Source organism: Chaetodon trifascialis, chromosome 18 (assembly GCF_039877785.1).
Source record: "Chaetodon trifascialis isolate fChaTrf1 chromosome 18, fChaTrf1.hap1, whole genome shotgun sequence".
Classification (NCBI taxonomy): Eukaryota; Metazoa; Chordata; class Actinopteri; order Chaetodontiformes; family Chaetodontidae; genus Chaetodon; species Chaetodon trifascialis.
In genome coordinates this window covers 2,249,954-2,272,261 of record NC_092073.1, presented here as the reverse complement: position 1 = coordinate 2,272,261, position 22,308 = coordinate 2,249,954, and the positions used below count along the sequence as shown (strand labels likewise).

The following is a 22,308-nucleotide window of genomic DNA, read 5'->3' as shown; positions in this document are numbered from 1 at the left end:
AAGCATTGTGATGATGAGCATAGTCATTGGTTTTTTGTTTTTTAATTTTATCAATTATGAAGACGTGCAAATTTGAACTTGCGAGCTCTTGATGAAGAGGAGCACTATTGGGTCAACAGAGGCAGCCACATAGTTGACGCGCAGGTAACTAAACTAGGCCTATAGATTACTTAAGTCATGGACACCAGCATTACTGTATGTGCCGAACTCTAATTAACAATCACAGCCTATTCTACATTGGAGAAAGCAAGGAGAAAAAAAAATAGCGTGATGAAATGCATGCGGGTGTGAGCAGGTGGGATCTGTCAATTGTGTGTCTCTCACGCTCAATGCGTTCACTGCATGAAAAGTAGCATTTCCGTCAATTATCATCACTGTAAATTGCTGTGGAAGTTCTCTCTCAGCCCCTGTGACTGTGAGGTGTTAAAATGCAAATGTAAATGCTGCAAGCTATACAAACACAAATTAGAATTAATTAATTAAATTAAATAATTTTATAGGTTACATACAGGATAAGTGTCCTGACTCTCAAAAGCCTTTCATTTTCCACTTAAATCCTCTAAATCAAATTCTGAAAATTAAAGCATCTACAGTTCTTAGACACGTCACAATATTTTTGTATTTTGCCACCACAACACCAGATGAACAATGGTTGCGTGATTAGCTTGCAAAATTCCAGCAGGGTAAGTCCACTGATGATGATGATGAGGAATAAAAACGGAACACACCAAAGTAACTTTTCTTTTTTAATTTTCGATGATGTCAGTTTAAAGAAGTTTACATGTTTTATAAAATATGCAGGTACAAAAATAGAAAATCAAAATACCTAGCAAAATCACAGCATGTTTTTCTTTCTACGCAACAAAAATTGTCTCTTGACAAATTCCGAGAGCGCGACCTCGCATATGATTGGACGCCTCCTCTGACGCAATGACGTAGGCAGAAAACGACCTCGGCACGTCTGTGAACGCGAATGGAGTTTGGATCAGAAAAGTTACATTTTGGGTCCTACTAAACTTTAACTCTGTTCATGCAATGGCCGGACGTCGTCTTCAGTCTTCGAGTGGACAGCCTGGCTGCCGAGTGACCATATCCAGAAAGTCCAAACAATTTAGAGAAGAAACTGCTGAGCGCCTTCAGTGGATTGTTTCGGCTGGTTACGCAGCTGATCACGCAATTGGCGAAGAGAATTGCCGAGATAAAAGCCAGACTGCTCGCTCTGGAGGAGCAGCCCTGAACGAACTGCAGCTGTGGAGACGAAGAGAAGGGTGCGTAAGTAACGTAAGTAACGTTAGCATTTAATACTACATTGTGCAGTTTTTAGGCCACCAAACCTTTATTATTCTTATTGCACTACGTTCAGGGCGTTTGGTAACCGTTCACGTTACATTTAACATCACAATGTATTCTTGTATTTTAAAGGAAAAGGTGCGGCGTCTGCTTAATAGTGACGGAAACGACAGGCGATATGAACCTGAGCAGGGGTAAGTTAATAAAATACACAGAAATACACAGGATATATTCTGCAGAATGCAAGTAAATGTAAACGTTGCATGACCTGTTTGTGCTTTTTGTGTTTTACAGACTGAACTCGTCCCACAACGAAGCAGTGACGTCACACTTCATGGCTGGGAGTCCCTTTATGTAAGTTTGTTTTTTGTTTTTTTAACCCCTTTCTGTTGTGTCTTGTTGTTGTTGTTGTTGTTGTTTTTACTGAAGTCTGTCTTAATTATTTAAAATGAATATATATTTTCAGCGGTCTGTAAGACATATTACGAGACGGTGCGGAGGAGCTTCAGGTATGCCCAGGCAGCTCTTTCAGTTCAGGCATCAGCTGTGAAGACTTCAGCTCGCAGCAGACAGAGAAAGAAGCGGGTAAGAGTTACATGAATGCAGCTTTATTTTCACAACAATGTAAAAATGGGCTGAATTTTATTTATTAGCTGCATTGTTTTTGACAAACATGCTCACATATGTTATCATGTGTTATTATTTCTTAGCAGTACTAATATTATATTAATACCTGTATTTACAGCTGCTGGAAGCAAGGAGTGTCCTAGCTCTCCCAACTCTGCCAGACACTGCAAGAGCGGCTGGAGAGCGACCCAAAGTATGTGGCGACACACCGCAAGAGGCTTCGCATCGAGTCCCCTTCAAAGCAACAGGCGCAAACTCAGTATGACCCAGGGGCAGCAAAGAAGCATTTCCAGAGGCCTTACTCTTTTTTTCATGCACCATGGACCAGCGGCATGGCCCAACCCAGAGACTCTTATCAGTGAACCCCTCTGCACATTTCCTTGCTTTTTTTCCCCAGTAGTAGTATATAATTTTTTTGTGTGGTGCACAGATGACCAATAACAGCAGAGTTGCCATCCAATCGCATGATCACTCACTCATGTGATTGGAGCTGCTATCCAATCACATGAGGGTTTCCTTTTAAAATGCCTGTGGAATCATCCAATGGTTGTTTGTGAAGCCAGCAGGCCAGCCTGAATAGATCAACGTCAGTAGCATTCATGTGCTAATTAGAGCTATTCACACCTTCGCAGAGGCGCAAATAACCACGCCTCCCGCTGAGAGAGGGTCCGTTTCTGCCGATATTCGGAGCGGCGAACTTCCCAGTAAACTGGCCGTAAATTGCCTTTGCAGGGGTTTACTGGTCGTAAATGTGGTCTTTCATGCAGTAGTTTGACTTGAGAGCCTGCGAAGATAGTTGTATGTAGGCAATATATATTCATAATAGGCTAGGCCTACTTCCTCAAATATGATTAACACATCATAGGCTAATTATTTTTAATAGTTGTTTGAAGAGTAGGGACAATAAATTGTGGTCAGTCTTAATGAAAGCTACAACCAGCAAGTCAGGAACAAAAAGGTTGAGTTACGGCAAACAAAAATAATTTTAAGGCTGGCCTCATAAGAATTATCAAGTAGGCATGTTACTTAGGTAATAGACCTACAGTAGATGGACCCCCTGATACAGGCATGCCCATCCTCTGGCCATCCTTTGTATAAAAGTGTAGTTACGCCACTGAAACAGTCAATTCTTGGATGAAGAAGGTATCCTAAGAGCGGGAGAACATCTAAGTCAAGCTACGCTTCACCCACATGTGAAACATCCGGCAATACTCCCAAAGAACAGCCACATGTCAGCTCTACTTATCAAGCATTTTCACAAAAAAGTACATCATCAAGGACGTGGAATGCCGATGAACGAACTGCAAGCTAATGGATGGCGGATCCTGGGATACAGCAGTGCAGTCTTGTCACACATCTTCAAATGTTTCCAGTGCAGAATGTACAGACAACGTACCGAAGAACAAAGAATGGGTGACTTACCACAAGATCAAAAAGAAACAACTCCACCTTTCACCTACACCGGTATAGACTGCTTTGGTCCAATCTATGTCAAAGATGGAAGGAAAGATCTGAAAAGATATGGTCTCTCACTTACCTGTCTATGTTTAAGGGCTATACACATAGAAGTGATTGATGACATGACAACTGATGTATTTATTAATACCTTAAGAACATTCATCACCATAAGAGATAATGTTCGTCAACTAAGATGTGACCAAGGAACCAATTTTGTTGGTGCAAGGAGAGAGTTTACAGAACTCATGAAAGGAATGGACCAAGAAAGAGTGAAGGCTCTAGAATGTGAGTTTCTTCTGAACCCTTCAGCAGCGATTCACATGGGCAGTGTCTAGGAGAGGCAAATAAGAACTGTAAGGAGGGTTCTTACTGCCATTCTTGACCAGTCGGCACAAAGGCTCAGACAGCACCTCTCTAAGGACATTCCTGTATGAGGTTATGACCATTATTGACAGCAGACCACTCAGCACTGAACATTTGAATGGCTCATCCAGACCTGAACTTTTAACTCCAAACCACATTCTTACAATGAAGTCCACAATCATTCTGCCCCCGCCAGGACAATTTGTCAAAGAAGATCTTTATCTCCAAAATAGGTGCCGAAGAGTTCAGTACTTGGCTAATGAGTTTTGGACTTGCTGGAGGAAAGAATATCTTTTGAACTTTTGCCACTTTTGTCATGGTTGTAAGTGGCACAAGTTGTGCCACTTTTGTCTTGGTTGTAAGTTCAAAAGATAGTCTTTCCTTGTGCCACACAAGAACAGAAGAAACATGAAGGTCAACGATATCGTTCTTCTACAAGATTATCTGGGACCACGCAGTGAATGGAAGCTGACCAAAATCACAGAAGTTTATCCAGGATCAGATGGTAGGGTGAGAAAACTAAAATTGCTGGTTAGTGACATCACACTTGAAAAAAAAGGGGAAATCCACAACTAGAACGGTAATCCTTGAAAGACCTTTACATAAGGTTGTTACTTTGCTTGAGGCAGACTAAGAATTTAATGTTTTGCCTCAAACGTCATGTTAAATGGTTAATAATAGGAAATGTTTCATTGAGAAGTTGAAGTTGAAGTTTGCAGCAACCATTGTTTGATTGATTCACTGCCGTCGGGGACGGCAGTGAATCAATGTCTACCGGTTACTTTGTGGAAGGTGGGTTGTTGATGCGTAAATGGACACCGCTGAATGTGTCTCCCGTTGAAGAGTGGAGTGTGGTTAGGCAGATTATTGTTCCCATGCCATATCGTGCTGAAATATTAAAACTGGCTCACGACAAACCGCTTGCTGGCCATCTTGGCATTAGGAAAACTTATAATCGCATTCTGCGTCATTTCTTCTGGCCAGGGTTAAAAGGCAATGTAACACGCTTTTCTAAATCCTGTCATTGGTGCCAAGTTTCTGGAAAACCCAATCAGACCATTCCTCCCGCTCCTCTGTATCCAATTCCAACTGTTGGCGAACCTTTTGAGCGTGTACTGGTAGACTGTGTGGGTCCGCTGCCTCAAACAATATCAGGAAATAAATTCCTAATATTCAGTTCAATTCAATTCAATTTTATTTGTATAGCGCCAAATCACAACAGAAGTTGTCTCAGGACACTTTCCATATAGAGCTGGTACAGACCAAGCTCTTTTATCTACAAAGAAACCAACAATTCCCCCATGAGCAAGCACTTGGCGACAGTGGCGAGGAAAAACTTCCTTTTAACAGGCAGAAACCTCGAGCAGAACCAGACTCTGGGTGGGCGGCCATCTGCCTCGACCGGTTGGGTGAGAGAGGAAGAGCAAGAGAGGGAGAGTGAGACAGACAGACAGATAGACAGACAGAAATACAGTCAGAGAGAGAGAGAGAGAGACAGAGAGAGACAGAGACAGAGAGACAGACATGCAGTCACAGTAACAGTGACTGCGGATGTAATAACAGCAGTAGCAGTTGCAGTGGATGTCAGGCAGGGCCAAGGCAGGAGATGCAGCTGAAATCCACAATCCAGATTCAGCCACTGTCCATGGGAACCTGCAAGACGACAAAGCACAGAGACTCCGGGGAAGGAGTTAAGTTAGTAACACGCCGTGGTAGGACATGATAGCGTGCAGATGGAGAGGGACAGAAGGACAGAGGAGCTCGGTGTATCTTTGGATGTCCCCCGACAGTCTAATCCTATAGCAGCATAACTAGGGGCTGGTCCAAGACAAGCCTGAGCCAGCCCTAACTATAAGCTTTATCAAAAAGGAAAGTTTTAAGCCTACTCTTAAATGTAGAGACAGTATCTGCCTCCCGGACAAAGACTGGAAGATGGTTCCACAGGAGAGGAGCTTGATAGCTAAATGCTCTGACTCCTGTTCTGCTTTTTGAGACTTTAGGAACCATAAGTAGACCTGCATTCTGGGAACACAGTGTTCGAGTAGGGCAATAAGGTACTATGAGCTCTTTAAGATAAGAAGGTGCCTGGCCTTTTATGGCTTTGTAAGTAAGGAGGAGAATTTTAAACTCTATTCTAAACTTTACAGGGAGCCAGTGCAAAGTGGCGAGTATTGGAGAAATATGATCTCGCTTCCTGGTTTTTGTCAGAACACGTGCTGCAGCGTTCTGGAGCAACTGGAGAATATTCAGCAACGAATTTGGGCAGCCTGATAGTAAAGAATTGCAATAATCCAGCCTGGAAGTTACGAATGCATGGACTAGTTTTTCTGCATCATTTTGAGACAAAATATGCCTGATTTTTGCGATATTACGTAGGTGAAAAAAGGCAGTCCTTGAAATTTGTTTTACATGGGAGTGAAAGGACATGTCTTGGTCAAAGATGACTCCCAGATTCTTTACAGTGGTGCTGGAGGCCAGCGCAATGCCATCCATAGCTGCTATGTCATCAGAAAGTGACTTTCTAAGATGTTTAGGGCCTACTACTATAACTTCAGTTTTGTCCGAGTTTAGCATCAGAAAATTGCAGGTCATCCAGGTCTTTATGTCATGAAGATATGCTTGTAGTCTAGTTAACTGACTGGTTTCTTCCGGTTTCATTGATAAATATAGCTGGGTATCATCTGCATAGCAATGAAAATTTATTGAGTGCTTCCTAATAATCTTACCTAAAGGAAGCATATATAAGGTGAATAGAATTGGTCCAAGCACAGAACCCTGCGGGACTCCATAGCTGACTTTAGTGAGCACAGAGGAGTCCCGCTGTGGACTCTGCGCACATGACAGGAATAACTGTCATGTGCGCAGCTACAGGGTTTCCAGAAGTTTTTCCTGTGCGTAAAATCACTACTTCAGTTGTTGTGCAGGTGCTGATGAAGTTCTTCTCGCTGTTAAGGTTGCCTCACGTGGTACAGACGCATCAGGGCTCAAACTTTATGTCCAAAGTGTTCGCCCAGGTCCTCAAACAGCTTAAAATACAGCACTGTCACTCCAGCACGTATCATCCCAAGAGTCAAGGCGCACTAGAGTGTTTTCATCAGACGCTGAAAACGATGCTGCGATGAGGGGGTTCATTGGCAAATGTTGGCTATACGGGAGGTGGTTCAGGAGTCACTTGGTTTCAATCCCTCAGAGCTAGTCTTTGCACACACTGTCCGTGGCCTGTTGAAATTGTTAAAAGACAAGTGGTTGTGCGGGGAAACTGAACAGAATCTGTTGAACTATGTCAGTCGGTTTAGACTGAAACTGCGCCGTGTGTGTGAAATTGCTAAAGGCAATCTTGAAGTCGCACAGGCCAGGATGAAGTCTTGGTTCGATAAGAAAGGTAGGATAAGAGAATTCAAACCTGGGGGAAAAGTATTGGTGTTATTGCCCATTCCTGGCTCCAGTTTGCAGGCGCGGTACTGTGGCCCTTATGTAGTAAAAAACAGAGTTGGTGATAGGGACTATCTAATCTCCACCCCTGACCGTCGCCGTGCAACACGTCTGTGCCATGTAAATATGTTGAAGCCGTATTTTGAAAGAGTCGAGTCATTTGTGTCTGAGTCAGGTGGTCCCTGGGGAGCTGTCCAGTGACACTGGTTCTGAACGCTCCCAGCCGCGTGTCAGTTTGGTTACACAGGTACAGGAGCTGTTCAGTTCAGCACCCCCTGAAGATGACAGCTTGTCTGTGGCTTTGACACAGGGAAAGTTTGCCAATTCAATCGCATTACAGAAGTTGCCATTGTTACTGTCCCATCTGTCTGTCTTGGAGCAGACTGACTTTGTTAATCTGATTCAGTCCTATGGCTCACTCTTTGGTGATGTTCCCTCTCGGACTCACGTGCTCAGCCATGATATTGATGTGGGTGACGCTAGGCCAATAAAACAGCATCCATATCAGGTAAATCCTGACAAACGTAGACGTTTGAAAAAACAAGTCGACTACATGGTAGTGAAGTTACGTTTGTCTTTGGTTATTTAAGTTTTTTCTTATAGACTTATTTCGTTAGTAAGTTTTGGGAATTTAATTTATCGCGCTCCTGCCCCTCCTATAAATAGGCTGGCTCCAGAGCACTCGCTCTCTCTGGCTTCGCGCTGCCTCTCCCACCTCACTGGCTCCATCTCACTACCTGCGGCACGCCTTGGTCCGGTGCGCGCTCTGGGCATCAGCTGTGCCACGCTGCCGGCTTCAACCATGCCGGTCAGGTCGCCGTTTTTTTCTTTTGTTCATATAGTCTTCTTTTCCCGTTTGACTTGGTGGGATCGGCCGTCCTGTTTTCACTCTTTTCTTTGGTTTGGGTTTAGTTTGGGGTTTTCTTTTAGCTCGGGTGTCAGCACTGGCTTCGACGGCCCTATATAGGGTTGGCCTGGTGCCCGCACCCTTTGGTTTTGTTTGGCCGACCTGCCAGGTCCACCTATCAGTTTATTACTTTGATTAGTTTTTGGGCATGGGGTTGTTAAGGGTTTTTTTTACTCCTCCTCTTTCAGACAAGAGTTGCGTCCAACCAACTTAATGAAAACAACAAAACAATAAATTGAAAGTTTAAACCCTTAACTTCGTTTTTTGTGTCCTTTATAAACATGTTTGTCCCTTTTTATAGGTCATAACAGAGAGCAAAGCTAGCAAAGATGCTAACCTCGACATAGCAGCTGCAGAGCACTGTGGAGGGAGAAACAGAAGTCGCACTCGACGAGTGGAACAAACAATTCCCCACGTGGGAGGCTGAGGCTGGGCAAAGGCTGAACATGGCTGGTAGGCACTGTAGGCAAAGCACAGGTGAGGCAAGGGAAAAAAACACCGGTAAAAAACAGATCACAACTAGGCAAAGACTGGTACTCACTGGGCTCGGTTAGGGATAACTCATGGGAGAGATCAGAATAATCCGGCGACCACTCTAGCTCAGCCTCTTCCTTACGTACCTGAGCTCTAATCAGGCTCATGCACTCCAGGTGCACTGCCTGAGAGGCAGAGTCAGCTGGGTGCAGGGACACCCAGCTGAGACAGACAGGGGAACAGACAGACAGACACATAACACTTAGGGCAGACAGATCTAGTGGATCCTCACACGGCCAAATGATGAAGTATAATTGTAACTAATAATCAAGTGCAATAAGAGGGTAATGGCAGTGTTTTATATTTTTACATTTTATATTCTTTTCAAGTGCAGTAAATGGAATGATTGTCCATGTATGAAAAAACAACAACAATCATTTTCTTGTCTGTTACTAGTGTCCTGCCCTCACATTTAACAAGAATGTTCAATGAACTCATTTGTTCATCATTATTAATGGTACATTTTAAATGTTCCTAACAGCAATTGAGGTACTCATGAAACTCCAATAAACTGTCAATAGGATTATCATATATCATGAAACTGTCATCCACCTAAAAGCTTTCCATAGTTTGATGTGGTCATAGAAGGGAATTTTCAAAACAGGCTACATTTAGGGAACAAAGGTAAGGAGTCCTTTTGCATAGTCTGTATGAAAACGATTCTTTGTCAAATAAAAGGACATTTTTAGAAAAGACAGTCTCAGTCAGTTCCTTTAAACAATGAGTACTTGGTATAGTCCTAGGTGGTCTGGATCGTTAACCACACATGCAGGGCTGTGCAGAGACCTTTGGAGGGAAGGTGCTCAAAGTTAAAAGGGGGGAACATGGAGCACGAATTTGAAACACCATACAGAAACATACCTTGCAATATAACCGGTTGAAAGGTAGCACCCCATATTCATAAAGAATGTAACACGGAATTGCAACATACCATATCATTGTCCACACCTCATATATTTGTTTGAGGCCAGTGCAAAGCAAAATTAGTCTCTGTTTTACCTGATGTGGTACATTGAACAGCTTCTGTTGAGGGGGCTGGTGAGGAGGCTGCTGCTGCTGATTTAGCTGGAGGTGGGCTGTATTGATCTGAGAGTGTAGACTATTTGAACTAACCGAACAAGTTGCTCATTCATAAACTGAAAGGGGAACATCAATGTGTGTGTGTGTGTGTGTGTGTGTGGGGGGGGGGGGGGGGGGGGGGGGGGGGGGATATACAGTCTATATCCACAAAGCCATAATTCAAGCTTTGCATTAATTTAGGACATATGAAGTAGATAATGTATTAAGTTGAATTTAGATCACCATTAGACACTGGACTGTGGCTACTCTTCCTGGAGTCCTTGCTTTTCATCTTAATCAAACTAGAGGACAAAAATTAAGAAATTCTGAAACCTCTTTATTTTAATTTCACAGCTTTATTTTTGTTTTCTAACCTACTAAGAATAGAGGAGGGGTGGGTGGGTGTTTCTGTGTGTGTGTGTGTGTCTGTCTGTCTGTCTGTTTTTGTCTGTCTGTCTGTCTGTCTGTCTGTCTGTCTGTCTGTCTGTCTGTCTGTCTGTCTGTGTTTGTCTGTGTTTGTGTTTGTGTCTGTGTCTCTGTCTGTCTGTGTCTCTGTCTGTGTTTGTGTCTCTGTCTGTCTGTCTGTCTGTCTGTCTGTCTGTCTGTCTGTGTTTGTCTGTGTTTGTGTTTGTGTCTGTGTCTCTGTCTGTCTGTGTCTCTGTCTGTGTTTGTGTCTCTGTCTGTCTGTCTGTCTGTCTGTCTGTCTGTCTGTCTGTCTGTCTGTCTGTCTGTCTGTCTGTCTGTGTTTGTCTGTGTCTCTGTCTGTCTGTGTCTCTCTGTGTTTGTCTGTGTCTGTCTGTGTTTGTCAGTGTCTGTCTGGTCTGTCTGTATCTCTCTGTGTTTTTTACACATAACAGTTTCCTTGTTGCAGTTATAACAGCAACTTCCTGTTGCCCATGCTCTGAAAAATGTCAATGGCTTCACTGAAGTTGATTGGAATATCCTTCTCAACTGCCAGTAAAAGAAGCTCTGACAACCTCTCCTCTGTGCAAAGGGGGCGAAGTTTTGTTTTCACCAGCTTCAGATTTGAGAAAGAACGTTCCACTGTTGCTGTAGACACCGGAAGGATGCCATATGTCTTCAGCAGCTCAGTCAAGTTAGGGAAAGCCAGATGCGCATTGTTTTATTTGACCACTGAAAGAATAGATGTCACACTGATTTGTGAGGGGCATGAGTATGAAGTGTGGAAGACCTTAAGTTCTGTCTGCAATTTGTCTTCCTCAGTGTTGTAGAAATGGAACCTCTGTTGGAATTTTTGCTGTTTTCCAGTTCTCTGGGACTGTCAGGGAGTGGAGGGCACGCTGTGTGTGTTTAACTAGCAGCTATAACTTGTGAGAGGTGTGTGTGCAGAGTTGGACGACACAGAGGATGCTCATTGCTCACTTCACTTCATCAGTCATCTTGCAAGAACACATCGTGCACAAACGAAAACCGCTGCAAATCCTACTCACCGGACCTGTTGTTTACTCCTTCGGGTCTTCTTCAGTTTCACGAGACTAGCAGTGGCCATCTCCAGCAGCTTACCGATTAGCAGCAGGGCACGTCTGGGCACGTCAGGGCAGAGACGGCAGAGTGAGGCACATTGTGGACCATGTGGTCGACCAAGGTAGTTTTAAATTATTATTATTTTGTTTTATTTATTATTATTTTGGGCCACACAGATGGACTTTCACACTCACACACACACACACACACACACACACACACACACACACACACACACACACACACACTTACACCGCACGTGCCAGCACACATGTCATCATAGCACTTGAAGCCTGTTGCTGTGCATGATGCATAAATATGCCAGTGGTTCCCATTGTTCAAACAAACTGATCAAAGGAAGATCCAAATGAGAATGAAAAGTTGTTATAATTTGACTTCTGTGGCATGGAATAAGTGTGTTACCTTCTTTCATTTTCTGGAACAGGAAAACATGGAGGTATTGTTGTTTGCGCCATCAGCAAATTAAAACTGGAACAGATCAGACAACAGGCAACAGCTGGCTAATAGAGCAAACTTGTTTGCGACTGACACACACTGGCTGTAACCTCAATGTGGCCACATGGTAGCAGCTGGAACTCAAGTGGGTCAGTCTTAATGAAGAAGCCCACTGAAGGAGAATTCGATTTACCAGCATCCATCAAACAACCTCAGGTGGACCTTGTGAATTATGACTGTTCAATTAGCAACATCTCTGCATGATTTAAATTTTAAGATTGCATTTTGGTGTATCATTATTCCTATAATAGTTAATATTCACAACATATATGTATTGGATTGTATGCTACATGGATGAGAAAGGATTACACACTTCAATAATGAAATATGTGTTGTGGTTTGTATGCTTTGGGCTGTTATTTTGGTAGGTTCATGGACTTTTATTTTGGTGACACTGGTTCCTGGCTGGGTTGTTGTGGGCTAACTTGTCACCTGCTCTTCCTGAGGCACCCTTCCCCCCTGCTGCGCTGAGGAGTGATTGAACACACCTGTTCCTGCTTTACCATCAGTGTCCCTTCTTAAGGCCTGCAGAGACACTCCTCGGCGCCAGAGTATCCTGATAGCTTGCGTGGTATCTGCTGGCTTGGTTTTTTCTTGTGAGAAGTTGATATTCCCTCTCTTGTGACAACTGCTGAATTTGTTCTAACTCGTGTCTCTCCTCTTCTTTTCCAGTGCCTCCCGTCTCCCACACAGCCCAGCACTCTCCAGCCCTTTTGGATTTTTTGTACTTGTTTGTGCACTCCCTGCCCCTGTTGTAAATAAATCTTTGTTCAACCTTTTCCGTTTCCGCTCCTGGGTTCTGTTTCGTGCACACACGTCACAATATGAATAATAACGAAAATGAATATAGGGCACCACATACCACTTTATGAATTTCTATGATTCAGTAAGGTGATGTTGGGAGAGCTCATTGACATGACTATATTTTGTGTAGACTATGATAGGCAACTTGCTCTTGGGTACACCTGGTTTCATTAATGAATATCTCATATGGTAAAGACCCTCTCAAGACATGTTTTATGACTCTGCACAGTTGTTATATGATAAGTCCTGCTCATATGTTCATGTTTTCAAAGAAACACAAAGAAAGAGATATAGACTCTGCACAACCATTATTCTGCAGAGTGGAGCTCAAATATCACAGTCAGTAAAGAACAAGCAAACTCATTTTTGACTGGAGGGGGAATGTACCATTTTAATACACAGACAATATATGTTACATTGTTGTTCTTCTTATACTATATTTTTGTCCTCATGTTATTGAAAACTTAGAGGATAGTCTGAGGAGCTTGACACATGATCCTAGAGCTTGATCAAGAGTCCTGGTAGGTGCGCTGTTGCTTGCTGCCACAATGACTACAACACAGTGCCCCATTTGTGGATGTGTAGTTGTGTCATAGTGGTGTCCTTGAGGGTCTCCTCGACGGAACAGCAAAATGTTGAGCTTTGGTTTGTGAAATCTTCTAGTTTGTAGTATGAGTAAAGCACCAGTAGGTGGAGGTAATGCTACGTGGATAACATTCATGCACTGTTAATGAGAAGCTTCAGATGAATGCATTGGCTGATATTTCTCAAAAAAAAGAAGGAGATAATATGCGTATTATGTTAGCTGGCCTGTAGGAATCCTGACCCACAGGAATATACAGAAAATAAAATGTTGTAGTTTTCTGATAGATGGATAACATCTGAATGGAATCTGTACAACACTCTGTTCAACATGCACCTTAAATTGCATTCTGTTTGCACTGGACATTTAAACTCATTTAAACACTTGACATTTAAACTTGCATTCTGTTGCATTGGACATTTTTACTTTTAATTCTGTTTGGACAGAATCCATCCATCCATCCATTTTCTATACCCGACTATCCTTTTCAGAGTTGTGGGGGGGGAGGCAGGGTACACCCTTGACCGGTCGCCAGTCGATCGCAGGACAGCATATATAGACATACAAACATTCACACTCACACTCACACCTAAGGGCAATCTTAGAGTCACCAATTAACCTAATGAGTATGTTTTTGGTCTGGAAGCCGGAGTCCCCAGAGAGAACCCACACAAGCACGGGAAGAACATGCAAACTTCGCACAGAAAGGCCGTGCCTGACCCGGGGATCGAACTGGTGACCTTCTTGTTGTGAGGCACGCGCACTACTTGCTGCCCCACCGTGCCACCCTGTTTGGACATTTTACTTTTAATTCTGTTTGCACTGGACATGTGGACATTTTTACTTTTTTTTTTTAGTTTTACTTCTTCGCTTGCTGTGCTTTTAGATTATTTATTGTATGCCTTTTACTTAAAATTTGTGGAATATGCTGTAACTTGTGAATTTCTATCTATCTATCCATCCATCTAGCTTCTCAAACCATTTCTGCACCATAATGACTTTCTCTGTTCCATCTGTATAGTCAATATTTTCCCCTCATGGCCCACCACAGTACGGCTACATACACAACTTGTTTGTCACACTGCTGCCGTCCTCATAGAATATATTGTATATTGAAGTATATATTTTAGGCATGGTTATACTTTTTTTTTTTGTTGCCATGACAAAGGTCACCACCGAATTCCATGGCAGCCACCTTAAATCCAAACTGAGCATAGCTCAATAAGAAAACTCATGGTGAGTGTGTGATTATTAGGAAACAGAGGATTGTGGATTTTAACACTGAAATCCCCTTCAGTTTTTTCAATTGTTATTTAAAAGTGTGTGTGTGTCCAGCACACACAAACATAGAAAGTCACACACACACACACACACACACACACACACACACACACACACACACACACACACACACACACACACACACACACACACACACACGCACACACACACATGTTGTGTTTATATCACTTGTGGAGACATTACATAGACTTACATTCATTTCCTGGAGCCTTACCCTAACCCTAACCATAACCACTATTTGCCTGTTCCTTACCCTGTACCTAATCTAACCTTACCTAACCCGTAACCCTATCCTCAGTCTGTACCCTAAAATTTAATGATTTACATTGAGGGGACCTGCATTTTGTCTCCATAAGGGAGGTCAGTCCCCATAATGTGACTGTGTAAACAGATTTTTGTCCCCACAACGTGATAAATATCTGGATCACACACACACACACACACACATAATATAAGCACTCTCTGAAGAGGAATGAGACAAGCATTTTGTGTGTGTAGTAAGAAAACTAAAGGACCTGTTACTGGCACAAACAGTAAAGAGGAAAAAATATTTCAACTAAATGGTTAGAGTGGGCTCCTATGCGATATGTTGTCTGTTAAGAACATGGAGAATGACCTTGGCTGAAGAGTCCTGGCTTGAATTACTATTCCTGTATTTCTCTCTAATTAACAACTTTTTTTTTTTTTTTCAGCAACAAACAAAAGCTTAGGTCTGCTGAATGTCTCACAATGATATAGCAGATTAATTGTGCAACTTTTATTCATTTATTTATTATTTTATGCAGAAAGATGCACATGAGAGGGAACATCCTATGCCTGACTTGTGTCTGTTTTTCAAATAGCACTTGTTGCTCATGTTAACAGACCACACCTCGGAGTACAGCTTGTTTCTGGTTGTGAATGCTGGTCTGAGGTCAGTACAGACAGTTGTGCTGACACTGAACTGACGGAGTGCAGTAAGTGTGTCTGTTGTGTTGACGCTAATAGGTTTAATAATATACACGGTGCATCAGAACTAGGCCTTCTGCTACTCCTTTCTGTTCTATTGGAGCCGACAGTGTACATCTTTGTGACCGTATTAAACTGTTCTTTAATGAAGCCTGCAGAAGAGAGACAGAAAAGTAGAGAGTAAATTGTTTCTTGTGTGTGTTGTATACACAAACACACAAAGACAACTACTACTCCTGCAGTTCTGAGTGAAAAGTCAGATCATTATCTCCTACTGAGCCTAAATGAGACATTTGATAATAGAAATTTTCAGGTAGATGAGAGAGTGAGTTCAGTAATCTTATTGTCTTGATTTGATTGGAGAGACCTGGGTATATGGGGCTCTGACCTGATCGACCTGATCTATGGCTGGCTGGGATGGGAGCTGGGACATGGGACATCTATACTGGAAATAACAAAATATAAAGACACTGTACATGTCATCACTCTGTAGATTTACTTTTTGACATAATCACAATAAGCAATGAATGTAATTCCAAAAACGTCTTTATTTAGTGGTGTTCTTAATTGAGTATAGTAAAAGTAAAAGTAGTCATCAACATAACTACTTGAGATAGAGTACAAAAGTATATTCAAAGTATATTAAAAAATCTAAAAAGGTATCAAATTCCTGCCAAATAAACAACTGAAACTTGATAATTTGATAACTTGGAATGTGCTCACTGGATTTTGGATTTAGCACTCCACTCAGAACTCTGTTTTTGAACTGAAATCTTTTCCAATGGAGTACAAAAGAGGCAAATATTTTATTTTTAACTCCACTACATTTATCTTAAAGTTGTAGACACTAGTTCACTAGTTAGATTATTATTTCACATAAAAACACATTTTAAGTTTACATAATCCAATGCATCGTTAAATATTAAACCAGCTTTTCCAAATGTTTTGGGCTTGAGGCTCCTTGAAAAGCAGGGTCTAGTTGGAGCCCTTGTTATGTTTCAGATGTCTGAGTTGTTAGGAGTTCCACCAAAGAGACATTTCCCTTCTAAACCTCACTTTCATTCTGTTTGGGGGTCACAGAGGGCAAATTATCCAATATTTAATAAAATAAGCAAAGATTAGACAATAGTCCAAACCATGAATATAAATGCATGTAGCAGGGCTTTGTTTTACTTCTATCCTACCCCATTTATTACCTCATTAACTACCTGAGGGGGCCCAACCCCTAAATTGGAAACCACAGGACTATCCACCTAGACCGGCTAGAGCAGTAAAATGCTATTTGCATGTTGTTGCACAGTTATTAGTAACATAATGATGTCACACACATATCATATCACTCACATGGGTACACTGTGTTGATAATTCTTCTGCTTTGGTAAGTTGTATTCTGAATGTACAACTTTAACTTGTAATAGAGTATTTTTATATTGTTGTATTGATACTTTGGCTCAAGCAAAGATTCTGAGTACCTCCTCCACCACTGTTTATGTCCTTTGGAAGCATAAAAACTAATGTTGAATGTTATTTTAGTACAATAACATTAGCAGTCTGCATTTACTTTCTCATTTACATGAGTTACCGTTTTTAAATGAAAAATACAAGTTAAAATGCATTTGGGCAAACAATCTGAGAGGAAGAGCAGCTATGGTGCTCCCAGTGGTAGTTGAATGGAAATACACTGTAAAAAGACACTACAGAGGACAGACTTATTTGGTGAAAAGATTATTTTTCCTTTCATAATCCTTTACAGGAGAGACAGAAAGACTAATTAGTCCTTAAGTCCACTAGATGGGTTTAATAATATTCTGCTGCCATCATGTGTCAAAGAGCATACCTTACAACTACACCACAGCTATTCCACACCATCTGTCTGTTGGTGTTTCTATGGCAACTTATGTTACCTGGTGCAGGTGAGAACCACCCGAGGCAAACAGCATAGCAGAGAAGCTGTGGGGAGGACAGCAGAACAAACATGAACGGTCTCTTCAGCAGGTAGGAGTCACTGCTTTTATGTTTCACATTATCCAGAGGGACGTTAACCTGAAAGCATTCTCAACATCTCCTCCGTAACCTGATAGGTTTTAGCCAAAATGTTGACAAGCTAGCTTATTCCCACACTGCTGCCCTCCTCATAGAATATGTTATATATTGAAGTATATGTTGGAGGCATGGTAATACTTTTTTCTGCCATGACAAAGGTCACCACTGAATTCCCTTGAAGCCACCTTAAATCCAAACGGAGCACAGCTCAATAAGAAAACTCCTGGTAAGTGTGTGATTCTTAGGAAACAGAGGATTGGGGAGGGGCGATAACATGAAAAGCAGTTTCACCATCTCCCCTGTAACCTGATAAGCTTTAGCTAAAATGTTAACAAGCTAGCTTATTTCCAATATGTTACAATTCACTAACAAGGACCATGCTGATAAGACACAGATTTATAATGTTTAATGCATATTATGGATGGAGGAGAGCATGGATGATGAAAGATAGATTAGGATGAGGGTCGAGGGATGAAGAAATGGAGGGATGAGGGTCAAGGGATGAAGGGGAGGCAGGAGTGTAGGGAAGGAGGGATAAAGGGGTGAGGGGTGTGTGATGAAGTAATGAGGGTCAAGGGATGGAGGAATGAGGGGATAATGAGCAAGGGATGAAGGAGTGAGGGATGGAGGGATGAGGGTAGAGGGATGATGGAGTAAGGGAATAAGGGTGAGGGATGAGAGAATGAAGGGAGAGATCCAGGCTGTGGATGGATGAATGTGATGATGGACCAGTGTGAGCTGCTGGCGTAGAGACGAGATGGAACCATTTGGAGTTGAGGTCAATGGTGGGGGAGCTGCCTCTTCGAGTGTTCTCAGATTTTCAGAAAAAGCAGAAAAAGGAACCTCAAGAGAAAGCTAATTTCTGAAACCATCAGACGATCTTGGGGGGAAGCTTGACTGGCTAGTTGTACTTTGTGTAGTCATGGATAGGTTCGAGTAGACTTCGGAATGAATCTAGTCAAAGACGTGGAGGATTAAACTGGACTGGTTAGTCTAGCTGTATATGAGTCAAGGGAATAGACGGAGATGTCCAGACATGGCTGCGTGTTGAGATTAGTAGAGGATAGTGGCTGTGAACTCATGCCGTGCAGAATGTCAAGGAACGGTGGTAGGAACACAGATTCTGAGATTTTCCTTGAAAATGAGTTCCTGGTGCGAGATGTGGTCCGAGTGGGATGTTTTTGGGGTGTAGTCTTTGTTCCCGAATTTAGTTATAAATCATATCCAATTGCCAATTTTGTTATCTTGATCCTAACAGGGATGTTCAAGTTAACATGGAGCAGATGGTGAAACATGCTGAGAAGTACCTGGGTGAGATTTGCACCCTGCTGGCCTCCTACACTAGGAAGACAGCCAAGCTCAGAGATAAGGCAGACCTGCTGGTAGCTCAGCTCGTGGACTTCTCCGGCACAGAGGGCCCTGAGCTACAGATCGGCCTGAAAAACCTGGCTGAAGACCTAGCCATGGTGCAGGACTACAGGCAGGCTCAGGTCAGTGTTACTGGAGTTATCACCAATGCACTTTGTTTTCTGCATCAGACTTTTCAGCATGTTGTTGTCATGATGAACACTTTATTATTGCAGGTAGAGAGACTGGAGACAAGAATTGTTGCACCTTTAAAGGTCTATGGAGACATAGTCAAAAATAAAAAGGTGAGTTTGAATACAGATGTGTGCCTCGCATACTGATATACCTGCAATATATACCTCAGCTGTTGACCATATTGTCCTAAACAATATAGAACAACCCTGATTACAAGATGACTTCTCCTTTTCCAATACCAACATAATATTAGACATGTCCTGATAGGGAAATTTCTTGTAGAATTGTGTAGCTTTCAAACAGTCAGTCACTGTCTTGTTGCTTGGAGGTGGTGTAAATTATAATTATATTGTTTCTGACAGTTAGCATTTTGTATACTGTCTGTCTTTGAGATCCTCATCATCTGTTACAGCTGTAATTCTTGGCAGCTTGATTGATCATTCAGTCTGTTTCTGCAACCAGTGCTGTCTTTTGTCTTGTGATGACTGTTACACAAATACACTACATGAAAAACATGACATGACATAGTATGTGTTCGGGTCACCAGAAGGATGGCAGCATGAGGAAAGGCCTCTCAAAAAAAGTGAAAGAAATCTGGCTAAAAGTGTAAATAATAGAAGTTTACTGTTACTATACTTAGAAACGGGGACAGGATGGAGCAAAAGAATAATTAGTCCTCTCAGAGTATTGATGAAAACAATGAGGTTCAGCAACACAAGAGTGGTGGTTCCCCATAGCTAATTAGGACAGTGACAAAATGGATTCTGAGATTCTGATCCTCAGAGGTATATGTGATTTCAGGCAAGACAACAAAAACAGCTTGACGACATGAAGGACTAATTTCAGGTCCCATGAGGCCAAAGTGAGGTTTGAAGGGGATAAGGAGTGGCTACAACATGTGGGAGAGGCAATAGCAGGAAACTCCAACAGCAGCTCCGGTCAAAGCAAACAGATCAAAAGGGGGGCTTAGAGAGGGAACGCTTGAGGATATAGGGCAGTGGTGATTAACCTTTTTTCTCAATGAGCACATATCACACTAACTGCCGTACTGGCTGGAACTACGTCTCTTTGTCAAGGCATCTGATGCATACCTGTCAATACTGGCATTTGAAAATAAGCTCCATCCCAGGCCATTCCATCAACCTTACCACTGTCCACACCCCCTTTACATTTAGACAAGGATTCATGAATCAAAAAACACTACAAAGCAACCACTTCCTTTAAAGTATCAGAGCAACAAGCATTGAGTTTAACTATTTCCTACATTGGGCTCTATTTTCGACCCCGCCGCTGGCGCGGCGCAGGCTGCGCCGCTGGCGCAGTGGTATTTTCGAGCGGCGCAGGCAGGCGCACAGCGCATTTGGTATTTTGGTAGACCGAGGCGTACAGAGGTGCGCCAGGATGGGCGTTGCGGCGCAGTAGGTGGGAGGTGTCGGCATAATGAGCCACGCATTGGAATTTTCGACCATTTCGGTCTGCGCCGGCGGCGTAAAAGTGTGCTGAAAGCTCGCCACCTCAGACCTGGTCAACTCTGTGCGCCAGCGGCGCAAGTGGATTTTTGTAAACCGGCGGAGTTGTGCGCTCACGTCACCAATACCTCACAGGCAGGTTTCCACAGTGTCTGGCATTTCACTGCGATCAATAATTAGCAACAGCCACGATTCAATGCAACTATCTGAGTCAGCACATACAGTCAGACCTAAATTTATATATTTTGATCCGTATCTCATCTGACCACATCGAAAGCGCGTTCGGCACGCGTAATGGTCACTCAACCTGACTGAATGTACACAGGTGAAACAGGGATGTCTGGTGATCTGTGACTCAAATTGCCTGGTGACAAACGTGTATGCCACTTTCCCCGGGTCGGCACATGACTTGTTCATCCGGCAAATTCTAGCATCCTTACAGTCTTTCAGGGGGACACCCCTCTGGATGTGTGGCTGCTAGGTAATAACGGCTATCCACTGAAAACGTGATGACGCCATATATCACACCGTCAACAAGACGGCAGCGTGGTTTTAACGGTGTTTTCAGCAGTGCTCGGTCAGTCATCGAACGCACACTGCGATCAATAATTAGCAACAGCAACGATTCAACGTAACTGTCTGAGTCAGCACATACAAGCGCGTTCGGCAGGCGTAATGGTCACTCACCCTGACCGAATGTACACAGGTGAAACAGGGATGCGAACTAATCGGTTAACGTCGCTTTGCCAACCAGAAACAGCCGTGACATCCTACAGAGCATATATACTGCATCTATCTCAGAGCACTGTCAGAGACAGAGAGAGACAGACACATGAAAAAACGTAAGTGATGATCGTTGTCCGCTATTACCCACGTCATTTCATTCCAAATACAAATGTTATCATTGTAATGCTTAACGTTATCTGCAACGATGGAGTACATCATTGCTTTGAGGAGGATGAAGAGGAGGCCGAGGATTTACCATCTAAGGACCTCATATTTAGACATCAGAATCAGAATCAGAAATTCTTTATTTATCTCCGAGGGGAAATTGTTTTTGTTGCAGTGCTCCTTACATGAATAGAATTAGAATAAAATTAGAGAAGAAAGAAAAGAAAGAGAACTATATATATATAAAAAGCAAATATAAAAACAAAATATTTATATTGAAAATATAAATATATAAACAAAATATACCACAAAATATAGAACACAATATAAAACAATATATACATATATATATACTGAGAAAAAATAAACAGTATATACAAACGGTTGTGCAAAGTAATACAAAGGGATGTCAGGAGACATGAGTGACGTCAGTCTCCTGGAAACTTGCCATGCGCCTCGCCAGGCGTTCTTAAAGGTGAGGCGAGGAGCTGCTGTGATTGGTGAAGATTTGACTCAGCTGTGCCAAACCCACTCCACCTTCTCCCCTCCCTCTTTCCGAGTTGCGCCGCTGGGTGGGACTGAAATGAGAAAGAGGAGGAGATGCGCCGGCAGCGCAGCTCACGAAAACACCAAAGTCTGTGCCGCCACGCCCCATCGGCGCAGCGGACCAGACTTTGCGCCGCGCCTGCGCAGCGCCGGGGGCGGAGTCGAAAATAGAGCCAATTAAGTGACTTCAGTTAGGTGGTCAGAATCAGATAGCTGGTTGAAAGTGAAATGCTGTGAACATCCCTGTATTCTATAAATGAAAACACAAAAGGACATACAAACACACTACTTAGTTTATTTATATATTATTTGACAGATATGTACACATCACTGACACATTATGCTTCACTTGTGAGGGTACTGAAATGAGAAAATTGGTTGGAGAGGGTGATTATGAAAATGGATGGGAGAGGCAGATCTGATATTGCTGTGTTAGTGTTTTTTCTACAACATTGTAATTAGGTTGCTTCAGGACCATCTTTGCAACAGTCACACTGTTGATGTCAGAG

At 42.6% G+C, this 22,308-nt stretch overlaps 1 protein-coding gene across 1 annotated transcript in view; it reads left to right on the top strand.

The window, feature by feature from the left end:
* Positions 1-17,283: 17,283 nt before the first annotated feature.
* LOC139346979 (CBY1-interacting BAR domain-containing protein 2-like) overlaps positions 17,284-22,308 on the top strand; it is a 30,949-nt gene continuing 25,924 nt past the window's right edge. Inside the window, exons 1-3 of the mRNA XM_070986384.1 lie at positions 17,284-17,303; positions 18,610-18,841; positions 18,935-19,003. Coding sequence (XP_070842485.1) covers positions 17,284-17,303; positions 18,610-18,841; positions 18,935-19,003 — 321 coding nt within the window. The remainder of the gene's footprint in view (positions 17,304-18,609; positions 18,842-18,934; positions 19,004-22,308) is intronic.